The sequence below is a fragment of the Truncatella angustata genome (genome assembly GCF_020726525.1).
Source record: "Truncatella angustata strain MPI-SDFR-AT-0073 chromosome Unknown BKA67scaffold_2, whole genome shotgun sequence".
In the NCBI taxonomy this organism is placed as follows: domain Eukaryota; kingdom Fungi; phylum Ascomycota; class Sordariomycetes; order Amphisphaeriales; family Sporocadaceae; genus Truncatella; species Truncatella angustata.
The window spans coordinates 4,041,228-4,060,006 of record NW_025763382.1 but is presented as its reverse complement, the minus strand read 5'-3'; the positions used below and the strand labels follow the sequence as shown (position 1 = coordinate 4,060,006).

The 18,779-nt window shown below is 48.2% G+C and overlaps 6 protein-coding genes across 6 annotated transcripts; 5 read left to right on the top strand and 1 right to left on the bottom strand.

The window, feature by feature from the left end:
- The first annotated feature begins 4,944 nt into the window (after positions 1 to 4,944).
- Positions 4,945 to 7,191, top strand: BKA67DRAFT_555238 (uncharacterized protein). Its single transcript, XM_046102057.1, has 2 exons — positions 4,945 to 5,723; positions 5,785 to 7,191. The coding sequence occupies exons 1-2, from the start codon at positions 5,425 to 5,427 to the stop codon at positions 7,067 to 7,069; spliced, it is 1,584 nt and encodes a 527-aa protein (XP_045961660.1). The 5' UTR covers positions 4,945 to 5,424; the 3' UTR covers positions 7,070 to 7,191.
- Positions 7,192 to 7,281: 90 nt separating this feature from the next.
- Positions 7,282 to 9,498, bottom strand: BKA67DRAFT_188636 (fungal-specific transcription factor domain-containing protein). Its single transcript, XM_046095336.1, has 5 exons — positions 9,027 to 9,498; positions 8,636 to 8,970; positions 8,473 to 8,572; positions 8,256 to 8,286; positions 7,282 to 8,188 (listed from the first exon to the last, which is right to left on the bottom strand). Exons 1-5 carry the CDS (start codon positions 9,418 to 9,420, stop codon positions 7,495 to 7,497), a joined length of 1,554 nt encoding a protein of 517 aa, XP_045961659.1. The 5' UTR covers positions 9,421 to 9,498; the 3' UTR covers positions 7,282 to 7,494.
- Positions 9,499 to 9,691: 193 nt separating this feature from the next.
- Positions 9,692 to 11,228, top strand: BKA67DRAFT_555231 (uncharacterized protein). The gene is made up of 4 exons (XM_046102056.1): positions 9,692 to 9,947; positions 10,015 to 10,108; positions 10,163 to 10,321; positions 10,376 to 11,228. Exons 1-4 carry the CDS (start codon positions 9,929 to 9,931, stop codon positions 11,064 to 11,066), a joined length of 963 nt encoding a protein of 320 aa, XP_045961658.1. The 5' UTR covers positions 9,692 to 9,928; the 3' UTR covers positions 11,067 to 11,228.
- A 599-nt stretch (positions 11,229 to 11,827) lies between these two features.
- On the top strand, positions 11,828 to 12,283 carry BKA67DRAFT_532633 (uncharacterized protein; the record flags this gene model as incomplete). Its single annotated transcript, XM_046099561.1, has 2 exons — positions 11,828 to 12,147; positions 12,193 to 12,283. The coding sequence occupies 2 exons, from the start codon at positions 11,828 to 11,830 to the stop codon at positions 12,281 to 12,283; spliced, it is 411 nt and encodes a 136-aa protein (XP_045961657.1).
- Positions 12,284 to 15,613: 3,330 nt separating this feature from the next.
- Positions 15,614 to 17,766, top strand: BKA67DRAFT_188576 (uncharacterized protein). The gene is made up of 6 exons (XM_046095334.1): positions 15,614 to 16,015; positions 16,069 to 16,164; positions 16,219 to 16,255; positions 16,306 to 16,373; positions 16,431 to 16,834; positions 16,893 to 17,766. The coding sequence occupies exons 1-6, from the start codon at positions 15,905 to 15,907 to the stop codon at positions 17,377 to 17,379; spliced, it is 1,203 nt and encodes a 400-aa protein (XP_045961656.1). The 5' UTR covers positions 15,614 to 15,904; the 3' UTR covers positions 17,380 to 17,766.
- Positions 17,767 to 17,905: 139 nt separating this feature from the next.
- On the top strand, positions 17,906 to 18,486 carry BKA67DRAFT_655693 (uncharacterized protein; the record flags this gene model as incomplete). The annotated part of the gene is made up of 2 exons (XM_046106807.1): positions 17,906 to 18,179; positions 18,230 to 18,486. 2 exons carry the CDS (start codon positions 17,906 to 17,908, stop codon positions 18,484 to 18,486), a joined length of 531 nt encoding a protein of 176 aa, XP_045961655.1.
- Between the last annotated feature and the right edge of the window lie 293 nt (positions 18,487 to 18,779).

Genomic DNA, 18,779 nt, shown 5'->3' with positions numbered 1-18,779 from the left:
AAAACAAAAGCCGTTTTGGGCTCTCTGCCCAGAGAGCGTTTCGACGTGAACGACCACATCCATAACTAGTCTAGTACCCGCGACAGGACTTGTGATTCGCCCTTGCCATGGTCAGTGTTTATAGGCTTCGATCCCTTTTCAGTAAACCCACGTCCATGGTAAAAATTGAGATCTGATAGTAAAATTGCTGCCGCCCAACAATAGGCATGTAAGATCCCGTGACAGCTTCTGCTGGCAAGAAATCGTGATTGTGCTGCGGAAAGAGGTTGTGAAATACCTGGCTTCTACCGTTTCTGAATCGCCCCAGGACACCAAGAAATGCACTAAATACATCAGACTCATAGGACAAGTCGCGTGGAAATGCTCGGAGTTGCGGTCAAGCGTTGTTAGTTTCCTTACTGCTTGGCCAGTACTCCGCATTGGCAATACACCGTGATGGAAGTAGGCTCACGCTGATGTAACGACCAACCATCTACGAGAAAGCAGACCCTTATGTTAAATTCATCCATGGGTTGACCAACGAGAGCTTACAATCCTATCCCGTATATCAGGTACGACAACGAGCTTCTGTTCTCGTACAATGATGTTGTTCTGCGAAATCCGGTGTTTCACCGAAACTCCAAGCAATACCTCATATGAACCGCTTCTAGCGGCTCAAAGAATTGTGATTGCATCTGATTCATATGTTGCTTTTCTTCGGCATTTACTTGATCGACACAATAGTGATCCACATAGACTTGACATGCCAAGAGTAAGGGCTACCCTGATGGCATCATCCATGACCCTAAGTGCATGAGGTATAACTCCTTTCATTCCTGGGGGCGAGTCTCAGGGGTCCTGCCCACCGACAAATGGCCTGATGCAGGAGTGTTCGCCCAGTCTTTACGCTGGATCAGGGGGAAAAAAAGAAGAAGAAAAAAAAAAGGCCTTTATTGTTGCTGTACGACACCCGTCTTGAAACACGGACCAAGGGAGTCGAGGGTCATCCTTATCCAACCTTATGATTCTTATTGTGATGTCTTGTTGAGTCCCCGCCATGTCAGGAAAACCCCATTGGTTAGGATTCAGGGCTTCAGCGCATTGGTCCATTCGCATCGTTTTTCGGTAAGCCCCCACCCGTATAGATGTGTACCGAGGTGAACATCTCCCGAGTATGTGTAGACACCGGCCAAGGACACAAAGCTGTTCTACACGACCACGAGAACAAGTTTGGGAGTCAACTGCGAGGCCAACATGAACGGAAAGTATGTGACTGTGGTAATGCCCGCAGGACGAGGAGCGAAACGGGTAAGTAAGGGGCCCTGCCTTCCGACAGTCTGCTCCGTAGGTGTCACATGATTCGCTTCCTTTCCACCCTTCCCGCAAGCGTGACAACGCCCAAGACAAATTTCAGTAATTCATTTATCATATGAGCGTGATTATTTGTCGAAATTTGAGAATCCAGAATCAAGCCAGAGTAGATGCCTCTGTCTTGTAAGTTGAGGTAGCATGGCTGAATTTGCCTCATTGGCTTACGTTATTTGGACACGGCCTTTTTTTGCCTGCACCCTAGACACAAACCTTATTGCTCCATGGCCGTTTCATTATTGCAAAGGATATTTCTTGATCAAGCGTGTAATTCATTTATCCTCTCTACCAGTAGGTCGAAGAATTGTGTCCAAAATTATTCGGCTGAGTCAAGTTGCGTGAAGTTTTTGTTCCAGCACGTGATCGTTAAGATTACAATACCAGCACTTCAAGCTCTGAACAGCAGTATTTGTGTTTCATGATTTCAAGACATAGTTACGCTTCCAGGAGCACGCCATCGCACGGTCCTTATATCATATCGGGCTCTCAGATAGCACGGCAGGGGTCACTACCAAGGATCGTCACGGAAGTCTGAAGTCTGAACCAAAAAGTTACGGACCCCATCCGCCCCTGAGAATCTGAAACACACAGTCACGTAAGTTCGAGACCAACCGAAACCTTGAGGGACGATAAGCTACGGACGCAAGGAATAATAAAGCAAAAGCGACAATTGATTGAAGTCAATCTGCCGTCTGGGCTTAATCATTGCCATGGCCGCTACCCGCTTCTGGCATCTCGCCAATTGCTTGCCCCTGAGAAAGCAACGGCACGTGTAAAGGTGCATGCTTGCCAACCTAGACTAATGGGGAAATCTGCACCTAGGCCGGGCAGGAGGGCGGAGTTGAGTTGCTCGCAAGTCCCTCTATTTCATATGCCAGTGCAGAGCGTCGTAGCATTCGCACCGGGACACGGCCCACCGGGGTCCATCGATCAGGTGAAGCTTCCAGAAGGACAAATATGGATAGATACGAAACGATCAATCTATTCCGGAAGGGTAATCATGTTTGAGAGAGGGCCTTTTTCTTGAGGCACAAGGGGCCATCGGTTGAATATTGCGGGGAAGCCGCGTAGCATTCCCGCTGGAACCGTGTGGACGAACCCTTGAGCTCGTCTCCTTTGGCAGTCAGGGCGGGAGATGTTTTGATTTCCAGCAATCTGGAGCGGAACATGTTCGACATTGCTTCTGCGTCTCGACCGAAGATCCGACGAGGTTTTTTTTGGTGCGATTGCTCGGATGATCATGTTTGCAAGCTCGCATAAGCTGCTCCGCAACCTATTTCAATATCCGTTACTCGTCGCTACTAGACAAACAAAGATCTTGACGCTGACTGGCCATACGTAACCTACGAAATAGGAGAGTGTATCGTATCTGTCGTGGTCAAATCTGATACGAGCCCGGCTTCACGGGTGCGAGTGCCTCAATCTGACGGCTCGGTATAAGCGTATGCGCTAGTATGAGGCGGAAGGCGATACCAGCCATTGAACCCCTAGGTGGTGATAAAGTTCATGTGGCTGGCGTAAGCAACCACGCCGTGGGGAACGTCAGCCAGCCTCCTATCGTTACGTGGATCATGTCGCTGAAGAACAAAGCACGCTTATTGTCTTTGTAGCTGTATTGACGTGATTTGAGTGGATCTCTCAATATGGTGTCACTGATACGTGCAATTTGAACTGCCCGTCCTGGCAGCTCCAAAGTAAAGTTGGCCCCTTTCTAAATGACTTTGTATTCCACAATTGAAACCGAGTCCACAATTGGAATGAGTTACACAGCTGCAGATGGACCAAATGTAACTACAGATGACTTGAACGGTGATGATGGTCTGACTTGTTGTAGTAGCTGATATGCAGTGTCCTCCTTTCACAGCATAAGCGGCCGGGCCAACTGAATGTGTGCAAGTAGTTAGTCAGATCACCCAACTCGTATGCGTGTAAAGAAGGCAGCAAGATTCCACCAAAAAAAAAACCCCCCCGAATGACCTCAGATACAGCACATTTGCATCCTGCAATGGCTCTGAATATAGATGTATGATCGTCAACGAGATATCTTATCATGTTGAAGGAGTTCCATTTTAGGAACTTGGCGATCTTTTCCCTAGTAATGCATTTCGCATTGTGGCTGACCCCAGAAACTGACGACATTGGACATGACAATAATGATCCTTCAGCCTTCTGGGGAACCAAAATCTGCACCTGATCCTTTATTGGCGTCTGCCGGGACTTTGAAAATAGATACGTTCCTGGCGCTCCTTTCAAAGGTATTGCGGTGAGTTGAATGCAGCAATCATTCTCCAGATTTGCCGGCGATATCAGGCACATGGCATTTTGCAGAAGCGGGCTCAGGTGCATACCTGCTACGGAGGTGACATTGCAGAACCGTTACTCGGCTATCTAGCTGTTTCGAGTTGCACATCAATTTGATTGCGAATATAATGACCCGTACTGTCGAATCGGAGTCTGCGTACGAGAGAGACGAGACCTTGCAATGTGCCCAGTGTTGCCGAGAATATTGATTGTGAATCTAATACGGAGTGCTACTGCCTAGAAGCGAACCAGTCTGGACTCGGGTGGGTGGAATTGTGGTGGTTAATTCAAAAGGGGCGACATGGTTCTGCCAATCTCGGAGTGCGAGCCTCCAAGTATGTATTGCCAACTTCTAGATAATGGCCCGTACGAAACACTGTGCAAATAGTACCGGCACTCAAAATTGATGCTTCGCTGCCCATCGATTCAGGTGACTTGCGCAAGATATTTCCTGTTGGCTCGCTCTGCGTTATGCTCCGATGATGACATTGAACAATGCTGATGGGCTTTTGTTGGCTTGAAGGATGGATCTTACGCTGCATATTCGTGATGCTAAGTTTAGCGACAGTTGGCGACCGCTCACAGTCAGCGCCGCAATGGCCTGCAGCAAACCCACCAGAGGCAAACCCACAGCCAGCTTGGCTTGTGTCTCATTCCAAGAAAAATAAGGCCTCGCATGATATGGATCGTGCCAACAGGAAGACTAAGAAGAAGCTGTTCAACGGATAAGGAAAATCAAATCATTTGATTGAGTTCATGATGACATGCCTTGTTCGCTGTCAAATCAAACCTACTCAGTTAATGTACTGGCCATGTTTCAAACGCAATTGCCGTTGAGTGAAATTTGTGAGCCACAGTGACTTGCGTGCTTTGCTGCGTGTCTCGTCTTTTTTCGAGTGGGTTTAATCTGCTGAAGGCGACAATAGGATAGCTACCGTGCAAACATTACGGGGCGTATGGCAGAATAGAACAGACGAGAGTTGCAACTTGCAGTGGATGCTCCAGTGGGCTGGGGGCAGTCGTGGCACGCAATTCGAGGACAATGCGAGGGTTGACGCAAGACCAGGGCTAGGCTCCAGGGAAGCAAGAACTCAGAACAAAGCAAGAGGGGCCAGCGGGGCCAAAGGACAAGGGGCGGACAGACTCCACTTTCCTCATGTGGGACAGTGGCGTTCCCCTGGGTCCGTCCTCCCGTCAGATCCCGCCAATCATTTGGAGCTAGGTGCCCCCTGGCATTCCTCGCCCAGTCTCCCTCCGTGAGCTGCGCTTCCTTCCCAAAATCCTCCCTGTGCCACCCCTGGCTCTAACGGAGCTTAAGCGTCTGTTCGAATTTAGAGCCATTTTCGGCCTCAGGCACCAAGTTTCAGCTGTTCTGTCGAACAACGTGTCCTCTAGATAAAGGCGGCCTGTTCGCCCTCGAATCTACCCAGGGAACCACACCACAAGACCATAAGCACCAGCCAAATCACCAAGGACACTCTGTCCTCCGCATAGCTCGGTCGCCTGCCTGCCTGCCTGCCTGCCTAGCATACCTTGACTCATCAGGTGACTGACTCACACTAAGATCTTCACATGGAAAGCATGCCCTGCCATAGATGATTGCGCATAGCTGTTATTAGTATTGAGGCATTAGGACGGCACCTCTCTACTCAGCATTCCCCATTCTTTCCTGCATCCACCACGCGTCGAGCAAGAGGTCCCATCACCATCTCTTTTGCGCTATCGAACCGCAGTAAACACCAAGTCCTCCTGACGGCCCAATCACCCCCACACAAAATGGCTTCTTGGACAGACAACACCCCGGCTTCCACGCCGCAAGTCAAGTTCGAGAACTCGCCTGCCGAATCTTTCATGTCTGGCCCTGCCGGCGACATGTACTCTCTCTTCAGCACACCCGCGCCCTCCATGAACCCACTGGAGACTGTCATGACTCCTGAATCGGTTGGCGACGCTTCATCCCCTTGCGATGAAGAGGACGGATCACCTGCCCCCGCCGATGGTGAGAAGAAGCCTACCAAGAAGAGAAAATCATGGGGTCAAGTCCTACCAGAGCCCAAGACCAACCTTCCCCCCAGGTGAGCCTTATTGAGACCCGCAACGTGTTGTCCTCATGGCATCCTATTAACATGACCAAAGGAAACGAGCCAAGACAGAAGATGAGAAGGAACAACGCAGAGTCGAGCGTGTCCTTCGCAACCGTCGCGCCGCTCAGTCTTCCCGCGAGCGAAAGCGACAGGAGGTCGAGGCTTTGGAGAAACGCAACCAGGAGCTTGAGACCTTGCTTCAGCAACAAGAGAAAAAGACCCTACTCCTGCTCGAGGAGCTGAGCAAGTTCCGCCGGTCATCTGGCGTTGTAACCACGACCTCGTCCCCTCTGCTCGACACTCTGGATGGCCCAGTTACCCTATCTCAACCCCTTTTCGGGGTATCGGAGATGATTGATGGAAACCCCAGCATGATGAATGACTTCATCCTTATGCCTGACAATGAGGGTACTGTCGACCCTGCCTCCATCTCCCCCGAGCTGGCCCCTGTCCCTGATGATGCCATTCCTCAGTCGGCACCTACTGCCCTCGCCAAGTCTACCACAACTCTTCCTACTTCCTCTGACGTGACACAACATCCAGCCGCGGTGTTGTGCGACCTGCAGTGTCCGTCACTGGAAGTATCGGAGTCATTGGTAGCTCAGCAGAGACCGCAACCAGCGTTGGCTCTCTATCTGCAGTTCCAAATGCTTTTGATGGCCTCTTCAGCGATGCTCTCAGCCTGCCAGCGTCCACTTCTTTTGATAGCTGGAGCTCTCAAGCACAATTTAGTCCTTCAAGCGACCCCATCAATTTTGAGCACAATCATCTGGATGGTAACGCTCCCGCAGAACTACCGGAATTCGACTTCTCACCCTTCCTTGACGACGATCTCAGCGGCGCAGCTTCAGGCGCGATCGCGGGACACGTTTCGATCCCCCTCGAGCCCGAATCTATCTTCGGCCTCTTTGACTCTGAGACTCAAGTCTCTTCAGACAATCTTAACCAGCAGTCCCATGCTGGCGCGTCCTCTAATGGATGCGACGCTGGGATTATTGCGGTTGGTATCTGAGGGACACGATGACCGGGTCGAGAGGCTGGCAGATGGATCCCCGGGTATCAAGGGAGATCAGAGCCGTGGCCCACTATTGTGGCCAGAAGGCGCCAGCTTACCGTCTCAAGAAGTATTGCTCACCTTGCTGTGGGCAATCAGAGTGGAAGAACGGAATATGAAGGCTAGAGAGGCGATTATAGTCTCTCAGCCGGCCTCCGAGAAACCCGGATCAAGCGTACCTCAAGAAAACACCAACCAGACATTTGTATTATCAACCTCGACTTTGAAAAGAAAGCGAGATATGGGCACGACTAGTAGCAAGCGATCAAGGCTACACTACTAAAGGATTGTGATTTATGTCAAAACGGCATGGGATTGCATGGCGTCAAGGATTTGCATCTACAGGAGGTCCCAAAGTGGACATGTAGCATTACAATGGAATAACTTTATCTGACTTATATGACATTTTCCATACTAAACTGAACGTGTGCTTGTATCATGTTTACTATCCGTGAGCTTATCAATATTTGCCACTCGGTCTGTTGAGTTCCATATCATAACTCATTGTTCCTAATTTTTCTGTTTCGCCTGAAAGTAATACATGTATGCGAGTGGAGATAATTACGTTCAGCTACATTCAACGGCACAGGCCGAACGCAATATACTGTTGTATATGTGTTGTGGCCGTACATCTGTAGCTCATTTTTCGGAATGGAGATTTTGGCGAGGCCAGCACTTTGTTCAAACTTGGCGGTCTGATTCTGGCTCTTATGTAACGAATGCATATGGCTTTTCAAAACAATCATCCCAGCCGGCCCGTTCTGAGTTCCAGAATCGCCTCAAGACTATCGTCCCAAGCCGTGGCAGTGACGAACCTATGTCCTGACACATGTCTTCGAGCTGCTCTTCCACGAAAGCCTGATCTGCCAGGCTTCCGGTCCGCAGTTCAGTGCCAGCAACTAGCAAAAGCCACATTGTGCATTTCAATAGACCGGGTTTGAGTTCCGTGGAGAACATTCCTTCTCTGAGAAGTGACAACAGTCGCTTGTGGTGGATCTTCTTTAGGGAGTCAATGGTTGTAGACCGAGGCAGAACCTGCACGCTCTGCATCGAGGATATGCAGTAGACCATCACCGCGGATTGGTGCATCTGTGCTACGAGGAGCAGCCCAGGGCCACATGAAGATAGTGAGCCTGTCCAGTCAGCTGGCGAGAATAGCTCGATTTCTTCCATAATCCTACGGGCCTGAGATTGAAGAGCATTGGTTGGTTCACACGCCTGCGATGCCTGCTGCCGGAGGAGGTTGATACGGACGAGTATATAGAACAGGGCTGGCGGAGAAAGAAGGGTAGGGAACAATCCGTCTTCATACATCATTTTTATCAAGTCGATGTACTCGGCATGCTGGGTTGGATACAACAAGTCGTGTGCTGGGCTGGTGGTGTTCCCAATGACACCGACACTATCATTCAACCATATCAACAAAATTTCTCCTACGTCGCAATTCAAAAGTATGGAAATCAACTTACATGTAGTAATAAGCTATCAGGATTTTGAGATCTGCGTTTCGAAAACGTCACAGTTAGTTGATTCTTCATCACAATCGTGGATGTTCTTTCGGGGTTCTAGCTTGATTAAGACCACTAGTCTCACTTCTAGAAGTCCTATACGCTGAGAATAGTGTATAATGATTGCTCCTAAAAGATGAAGAGATATTTAAGGATGCAGGTTGTTTTCTATACGCACGAGGAACAAGCCTAAAGTATTCGTTCGGTCCGCCTCGAAGCTCCATCAGGGACGTGAGGCCCACGAAGTGATATCGCCAGTTAAGTGCGCATTGCCGTATCTTCTTCCGTTGTCAGAATAGTTCACAGGTCTGGTGCGGGTTCTTACGATATTGTTTACATACATCGATCAACAAGAACATTAGTACGCCAACAATGGTAACATCCGTGGCTCGTCTCTTGTCGTCACCAATCGCTTCGCTGAGCGCTCGAATGGCAACATCGCGGTGGTAAAGGGATTTGGTCCTCATCGATCGCAGGTCGTCCCCATCACTGCTGTTGCTTGATGTTGCCCCTGTCAGGTAGTGCAGGCGATATTCTATAGCACAGAGAGTCAAGCTATGTCGGATTGATGCATCCACATTATGTAGGGCATCCAGTGGTATGGGTACAAGCCATTCACACCCACCTGGTGCTAGTTTCCGTACAGATTCCCAAGAGGGAAAGATGCTTGCATTATCTGCGGCAGGGCTTAGTATGGCTGGATTATGGTTAGAGTGGATGCGGAGTGCTTGCAGTAGTATATTGCTTGTACAACATCTTCGGCGTCGGACCTCAGATCTATACGGGATACTGTCTCCACCATTGGCTGGGCCTTCTTTTGGCACATAAGAGCCTCAGTCTTCTCTTCGGTCGCTTTTCCGGGGCCATTCTTCTTGCTTGCAGTTGGTTTGGCACGGCGCACGCGGGATGTCACCTTCCCAGGTGCCAGCCATACAAGCGGCTTCTTATCCTCGTAGCCGGGACAGACCACTTTATTAGTCTTGCATTTGTTGCAGACGGGACGAATGCCATCGCAGACGAGGCGCCGCCTTTGGCACTCCCAGCACTGACGCTTTTCTACGTCTTCTGGCGCTTTCTGATTAGACGGGGTTGACTCCATGATCTTTGGTGCTTGGCAATTCACCATTATAAGATTAGGACCAACGTGGCAATGGCGGGCTCCCAATGTATATTGTATTGCGACTTTATATTTCCTTTTGTGTTGTGGTGATGTCGCCCAGCTGGAACCGTCAGTTGCTCCTTAAAAAGTCTTGGCCATAGTTTTCTCCCGATACGGTATAGACCACATGCAATCTGTCCGTTGAGACGGATAGCGCTGACTCTGCCGGCTTGCCCGATTGGTCTACATATGCGAAAGTACCAAGGACTGGACGATCTAATATCCTGGAAGTTTTCCATGAGCACAGGAGTGACCAAAGGTAAAATTCAGCCTTACTGCGCCTTGCTAGTTGTTCATTATGACTTTGTATACCAAGATACTCGCGATTTCCTAATTGAGCACAAACACTAGGCTAGGCATAACGGTCAAGTATCATTATAAAATAGTCGACGCCAAACGAAATGGCCACACCGTGTCACACCCATAATAAATCACTACAACACAAGACCACGAACTTCCAAATCTTCAAACTAACATGCCAGAGAACACTCTAGGTATGGCTCGCCAATACCATACACTGCCATTTCATAAAAGATCGGTACTGATTTGATTGCTGCATAGAGAGCATATACATTTATAGGCCGAATGCTGTGGCTCCAGTCGTATTTGCAGTCGCGTTCTTAATTGCCGGCCTTGTACACTTCTGGCAATGCTCGTCAGTATTTTCGTGCTTTTGATTCTGTATCACAATAAGCTAAGCAGGCCACAGTCGTTATAAGTCATGGAAATGGACAATGTTGCATCCCCTCTGCTGCATCATGTTTGCTGTAGGCTTCGCGCTACGTGAGTATGGAGCTTTCCATTATGAGTTTACCAAGACGAATCTGAACGTATATATCGCAAGCATCTGCTTGATATACATGTCGCCGTAAGATATTTTCTCCGCCGCACGAATTCCCTTCGACTCACATTCATTGGACAGACCTCTGCTCGAGCTAGTGAACTACCATGTTCTTGGACGCATTCTATACTACATTCCCCACCTATCACCCATCCACCCCGGCCGTGTGCTCACCACGTTCGGGTTGTTATCAAGCTTTGTGGAGGCTTTGAACGCAATTGGAGTGTCATACAGCGCAAACTCCGCATTGCCGGAGCGATACATAAATCTCGGCCACGCCTTAATGGAGGCATCGTTAATCGTTCAACTTGTCGTCATTGCGTTGTTTGCGCTCCTCGCCAGCGTGTTCTTCCATCGCTGCCATAAAAATGGTGTGCTTGTTCAGAAAGTGTACACTCCTTTGAATGTTCTCTCCATCAGCATGGGCTTGATCCTGGCACGAACAATTTACCGGACAATCGAATACTTTGTTATAGCGAATGTCATTGTTAATTATGAATCTGGTCCCGAAAACATCAGCCCCCTGCTGAACTACGAATGGTACTTCTGGGTTTTCGAATCGACGTTGATGCTAATCAACTCGGTGATGTGGAACGTATGGCACCCTGGGCGGTACCTGCCTAAGAATAAAAGATTACATCTCATGAAAGATGGAGTTACAGAGATTGAAGGGATTGAGGACAAGGATGAGCGGTCGTTCTTGGTCACATTGATTGATCCGTTCGGACTTTGTACAGCTCAGCGACGGAAGATAGAAGACGGTAGTGTTTGATTGCAGGTGTGAATTTGTGAATCAGGGTGTCTGAGGTTCTATTATTATCAACGGACATACGGATATTCATGGAAGGTCGGAGAAAATTTCGTACTGAAACATAAGACGACTCATTATCTTTAGGGGAACATCCTTTATAATAATCTTACGTCATTGTCAGCATGACTATTTGCAATTTTCATCATATCAAACTTGGTGCGATGATCGTTACGCCTATCTAGTGACCGCCCCAAAAGAAAATAAGGACACAATACTCTCAAGTGTCTCGTTAACAACGGCTACTGTTCGTCCTTGGAGAGCCAGTCACAAGTCTAGATCAAATCTAGCTAAGGCCAAAAGAGGTATTCAAATCATGACGTTGCACAATGGTTGAACCAACCAACTCCATTTAGACGCAAGATTTAGATCAATTGTTCTACAAGCTATTCTCGTTTAGTATATTTACACTCGCACTTACTATCAAGACGCTGCTTTGCCACTTCTGCGGAGTTCACTGTCCAAGCAATCGTCATGCAGGACACTGTATCGTTACACAGTACCTCTGTCACAAGAGGTCATATTTGGGTAATCCCATAACGGCGATATCCATTAGTATATTACAGCTAATATCCGCCGGTGGTATGCTATCATTCACAGAGTAGCTCAAGCAAAGCGCTGAAGCAGAGACGTTCTGGCGATATTTTTATCTACGATTTTGACGAGGTTGCCAGCAAATACTTCAAGTACCCAAGGAACCCAAAAGTTGACGCAGTTCATACAATATGTGTCCGGCTATACGGAAGCCCGAAGTCGCACGGTACATGTATAGGTATTATGCGCGTGGCGAGTTCAATTTGTTTCGAGTAACAAAAGACGCTGATGGCTATGTCTCGAGCTACGCGTCTATGGGTATGCGTGGCGCTTCACTGAGCCATCGTAAATACACTCAATCCTCCGATAAAGAAAATATGATTAATGTGGAAAATGAACCCATGACTAGGTCAAACTCCCACCGTAACGCTGGAGGTTTGGGTGTCTCAGACAGGAGACGTAGTGCTCGAGCTCCGTATGACCATGAATCGCCGTCGAAAGGAATCTCAAGGTAGCCATAACTTAAAAAGATCGACGACTAGACCTTGCAATGCAGAAGGCAGCAAACGGATCAAGCCGTATGGGATCGACACACCGGCAGAATCGCCACAATTGCCTTGACCCCCGAGGCCACCCACTACTATTGAGTGAAAACCAAAGAGTACCAATAAGAGAGCAGAGAACCTTAAGCTTTCTTCAGAAGAAGCTAGACGAGGCAGGATTTTTGTAAAATTTCCACAAGGGTGGACTTGGTATGATGAAACCAGACCACCCCTAGGTCTGTGACAAAAGTTCTTAAGCCAGTCATCAAGAAATTCAGGACTCTATACTACGACGAGATATTGACACCTATGGCAATGGAAAAGTTGAATGAGAGAATGCCAGTGTTGAGATGGTGTCTCATGATGCACTATATCCCATGACTCGCCGGCATCCGTACTTTACGCGTCAACATTAGTCGCTGATCATCGAACCACGAGTTTGTGAAACCCGGAAGATCCAGGAGTCGGCGTGTGAGCTGCCCAATCATTAGTATATCAAGGGAGCAACCTCTTAGCCGCATAGCGTGCACACAGGCGAGAGCTCTAGAACTATCGCATGAGTCATTTGGACGAGGGATTATAGCTGACTGCTGTTATGGAGATCGCTGCTTCCTTTCAGGAGTTAAAAGTCACGGAATTGGAGATCTTGCTTATCGACGTGTAAGTTCAGGATCGTCATGGTTTGAGCATGTCTTGGTATGGCATTGCTACATTACGTCTGGCTGTTGTGGCGGCGCATTACACTATTATTGGTCCAAACGGTATTATCTTTGTAAAACCTATATTCCATGACTCGTTCGCGGTTGCTGATGATCGGCAACTTGAAACATCGCAACGAATGGCATCATGCTCAAATGCAAATAAAACACAACTGACCAATTTTGTTACACTTGGTTATATAAGTCCGATAATGTGAAATTGCGTGGAATAAGGCTTCCTAAGCTTGGCTCGCTAGGTTGTTTAGCTAATTTATATTGCCACTCAACGGTTTCTAGACTTGGTGGCGACAGCAGGTCTCACACTGTAATCAAGTGCACGGCATTTCCTAACAATTGATAATTATGGTATCGAATTGCAGGGTCGCATTCTCCAGAGGGGTACGTCCTCAATTCCAGAGTGCTTGAGGGAACATGCTTGTTTCCGGCAGAAACGTGGGTCTCCCTGGCCCGAGCTACTAGTAGATGCTTCGAGTTACGGATCCTCATCGCCGGGCCTCGCTGACCTGCCAGAATTATTGCCGCCGGCTGATGTTGTATCGAAGCCGGATACGCAAATTTCTGAGTGAGCAAGTAGAAGGGCGGACAGGAATACGCCAATCTGGTTGCCGTGCATGTTCGGCGCTTTCAATCTTGATAAAGTGGTAGCTAAAAGCCGCCCATAGCTAGGTCGAGCCCGTCCATATAGCTGGTTCGGAGCCTCACTTTATTCCTGATTGAGGAACGATGCAGGAAACACGCGCTGGAGGTGAGTGCCGACATACTGATAGATGGGAGGGGAAATAACGCGCCAGGCGCTTAGAGGTCCCCCAATTCTGGAAAGATGTATTGCATCCACGTGGAACAGTTTGTCTCAGGTTAATTTTGTCAGCGCAGTATCCACAATTTAGAGGATCACTCGCTGTTAGGGGCACTGGGCACCCATGGGTCCTTCTCTCAAGTGGTGATTTGTATCAAGAAAGCTTGTGAGAGACGCATACTCAGCTTGAGGCAGGCAGAGCGATGCCCGTACAAACCAGAATTTAGAACAAACGGAGTACAATACACAACGCTCTTGGTTGCGCATGGAGAGTACTGGTAGGCTTACCTGAATAGTATGAGTTCTGGGCTCACGAAGTTTGTGAAACATTTATGCCCCCTCCTTATTGAATAGAGAAAGCACCGCAGCGTAGCGTCAAAGCACACGAGTCGAACATTCATATATGACGATAGCTTTACTTAGAGATCCTGACTCTTAGATATCCGAAGCATCAAAGTGACCATCGCAGAATGAAAGATCAATAAAAGCAAGTATGCCAATACTACTGTACACTTGAGGTGTCTTGGAGAATGGCATTAATCAGAACATGAAATTAACCGTTTGCGGCTCCTGTACCTGAAAATATTTGTACGTTGCATGGATTTCATGCGTGGAAGGATTTGTACTTCTGCGCTATGGAGTAGAAGTCCCCCACGACGGTGTACGGCGCCTACTGAGTACAAAGTCCGCTGTCTGTCATCGAGCTAGGACGGTTCCAAGAAGAGAACTAACTTAGACCTTGGCTTCTTACAGTCGCTTACCGCGCATCAATCTTATTATCATTTTGATCAATACAAAATACAGAAAAGAAGAATCCTCGTATCTCGCAGTATACATCAGCGTCGGCGTATATTATGCGTAGTTATCCGTGAATAAGACGTGTATGCTTTTGATCTTTGAATGAAATCATGGGTCCAAACATTTCACACCAAGCCCTAATAAGGCAATCGTTCTCCGGGTCGCTCGAAGTTGAGCCGGATTGGCAGGGGTATCAATTTCAATATTCAATTGCACTTGCTGTTGCTAGTCTCTATGATGGCCAAACAAGTTGCTATTGCATTGCTGGAGAACTACGACTTCATTATGGACGATCGTCAGCCTTTGGTGTGGTTGGTGGTGTGTGGCGAGATGAGATAAGGTTGCATCGTACAGGTGCATGGCTGTGGGTCGCCGATCTACCAATTCAAGGAACTTACCGTACGTACATACTACATACTATGTAGTAAACAAATAGAACTCGCACCGAACACAGATGCAAGTGCGAGGCAGGGAGGACCCATTCCCGGTAGTTGTTCGTTAATTTCTTACGTATGATTTCTCTCTTACGGAGTGGATGGACTGTCAAAATGTCGCCGTTTCGAAGGACCTTGCCCATTTATGCAAAAGAGCAGGTCTGGACGACCTCCATTCTTTGGACGTATGACACGATTTGGCTGCCGCTCATCATCATCCATCATCGGACCACAGATGCAGTTTCATTTCGCGGTGGATCTGTCAGGCAAACGCTTCATGACCCTTCATGTCCGATTGAGGTGCTACTCTTTCTTCTAACCCTTTCCAAGCAGTGTCTAAGGAGTAGCAGAGGCGACACAATCGGGTTGAAGTCTCCACCCTGGTCTCGATGCTAGATGCCCCTGTCATTCTCTCGCATCTCTAACCGCACGAGTACGGCAATAGATAAGTAGTGTGGGCGCTTTTCGAGCCGCGACAAGGTTCATCCCTTGATACATGGTATACAATCCTGACAGACCAACTCAAGACCAAGCCGTCGCGCCAAGTGCGGAAACCAGGGCTGTCAAGCTAGTGCAGACAGATAATGTCAACTGCATGGATCCCATGTTGGGCTCGATCTCATTCTCGATAACTTCGCGAATTGGCTGTTCGTCGATGTTTGTCCTGACCCCCTTGTCATGAAAGCGACCCAGTGTCAACCAGGGCTGTGGATCTGTTAGCCGACAGTTTTCAGCCAGGCCCAGCGCAGTGCCCGAAGATATAGAGATCCACTTCCCGGCCGTTTAAGAGATTTCCTTTGGAAGAACCCGCACCACTGGTCTCTTGAAAACACGGGGACCTTGCTTCCTCTAAGGCTTAATGAAATACATCGTCCGGTACCCCCAACGAGAATGGACGATTGCCTCCGGCAAATCAAATTTGAAGCGACGACTTGATGTTTGAGGAGGATTGAGGAATACACTCATTGCGTAAGGAGACATGACGCAACAAACTTTATGGGATCTCCTGGGGATATACAACAACTTCAACGAGCCTGAGCCGTCATGGAACAAGGCTTCGACCCTCATACCGACGGTCATCGTGTTTCTGGTGCGCAGAAATCTTGCCAATTCGTCGAGAGACTATTGCTGACTAGAGACTAGGTATTGACTTGGTTGTGTGTGATATTTCGGATCTACACTCGTTTTCGAATCATTTATTCCCCTGGATTTGATGATCTATTCGTAGTACTTACACTGGTAAGCTTCGGCTGTGGACAAATACTGCGGTTTCTCATCTCTAACGCCGTACAGGCATCGGGCACAATCGGCTCCATTTGCGTTTGTCTCGGTAGGCCTTCAAGCGATATAGTCTTGGTTCGATAACTAATGCGGTATCAGCAACTCAAAGTGGATTTGGGAAACATTTCTTGACATTAACATATGCCGAGATGCAGATGTACTTGAAGGTACTACTGCTCCGTCTGACGAAGAAATCGTCAGTATTTACTAACGATATTTCGCAGCTATTTTACGTTGCAAACGCCACGTACTCGATGTCGACATGTCTAGTGAAACTAGCACTGCTCCTCCAGTACCTACGCATATTCAAAGACGGCCCATTGCGATTTGTCACCATCATTGTTATGACTTTCACTGCTTTATGGGGAACAGCATATGCGTTCATGGCATTCACTCCATGCTTTCCTGTACGAGCATATTGGAATCCTTTATCAATGACAGATGCGACGTGCTACGCCTATGGTGCAACAACTTCAGATGCGTTTTATGGCACATATTCTAGCGCATCGGCTATCAACATGATTCTCGATATCGCCGTTCTTGCAATACCAGTACCACTCTACTTCCGAAAAGACACTCCCGCTCGAGCGAAGATGGGGTTGCTCGGGCTTCTTTTCATGGGGGGACTGTAAGTGCCGTATATTTAATGGAAACGATACTCGAAACTTGTAACTAATGTGATGCAGTGTCAATTTCCTCTCCATCTGGCGGACGGCTACGATTGTCGATCATAAGGCGACTACTTCACCAACATTTGACCCGACCTGGTATGGCCCGATCAGTGTTCTTCTTGCTACATTGGAAGTCGATATTGCAACGATTTGCGCATCTGTGCCAGTGTTCTGGCCGGTTTTGACCTCCAAGCTTGATAAGATTTTCGTCACTAAGGAGATCCAAATTGAGAGAGCACATCGGTTCTCAACCATTGACGATGAATACGAATTACAGCGGCAGACGAGTGGAGAGGGAGGTTTTGGGGCTCATAGTCGTGGTACAAGCCAGTCCAGTCTGCATCGGGCTGATTCGAAAGGGGTACAGACAACGACCAAGAACGCACACTACAAGGATAGATACATAATGGCCCAGGTCGACCCATTGAGTGTTGTTGGTAAGGTCGAATCAGAGATCACATCGCAACCATTGGGAAGAAAGCAGTCAAGGGCCGCCCTATAAGAGCTCGACCGTTTGTGTATTCACACGGAAAATATACCCTTTTGTTTTACCTAATAGGTCGCAAGTCATCGGTTCTTGGACCATTCATCAATATGTCGCGTGTAGTGTTCTTGATAGCAAAACTGACTGGCAGCAGCTATGAATGATTGTCAAAGCCGTTGCCATGCACGACGGAGATGGGACCCAAGGCGGCTTCACTGGTGGGGATGTGACAACGCATACCACCAATCGATGGAAACAAGCAATGGTGAATAATAGGAGGTAACTTAAACCGAATCGAGGACCCAGTTCTCCGCGAACAGCTTGCTGAAACTGCAGCTGCAAGCTAAGGTTAAATATTTGAGTGAACGTTGTTTGACGTAGTCATTAAGTTTGCGGTTCGATTAGCGCAGAAACAACATTGTCGCGTTCGTGACGTCATTTAGCAAGACTCCATATCTAGTCCTTCAGCAAACAACCGGCAATCCCCAATCTCTTTTTGTCTATTCCATGAACGATACAATAAAAATACTCGATATCTAACAACATGTCCATCGCTGCATTTAGAAAATCTCCCGAGCATGAGGACCTTGCCAGACTGGCGGAGGAGCACCTGAAGCATGACCTGGAGCCATCAGATCGCGAAGTTCTCCAGAAGGCCGCCGGCAAGGTCTCACTACCCGCAACGATCGGCACGCTCGTTGGATTGGGACTCGGTGTGTATGCCGCCTTCAGACTCAGGAAAGCACGTTTAAGCATGTTCAATGCGTTCCGTGCCACTGAGAAACCCACGCACGTCGTGTTCGCCGGCGGAAGGACCGGTAAGTCATTCAACATGTGAAATGCATAAGAATGCTGACGCAAATTGCAGAGGCTGTGCCTGATATTACCCCTTACCTGAGACCTACGCGCCTTGGAGACTGGGCGACATACATTTTCTTCGGCATGGGAGGCAGTATAGTATTCGGCGAGTTGGGATTCCTCTTGGGCACATGGTCAGCAGCAAGGACCATCGCTAGCGATCCTGCGAGGAAGAAGCGCATTGAAACCGCTTACAGGAAATTCAAAGCCGACTACCTGAGGCAGGAGGCCAAGCGTCTCGACGAGGGTGGCTCCGTGTTCTCATGATTTGCTGAAGGTGTTACCTGAACAGTAAATATTGCGGCTCTTGTATGTCAATTGTGTAATCTTATCTCGATTAAACGACGTCGACGTATGTGATGCACTTTTACGCAATACATTGTTCGGCCGAACCCCTCCTATTATGCATTCAACTCACCAGACTTTCATGCTATGATGGATCACAGACCTCTTGGTGTCTACGTACAACACTTTTCAGTATAGCCCATAGGATTGAAGTTTCGTAACACATGTCCCATTCTTTTAGTTTTAGTAGATCACGCAGGTCAAGTACTCCGTAA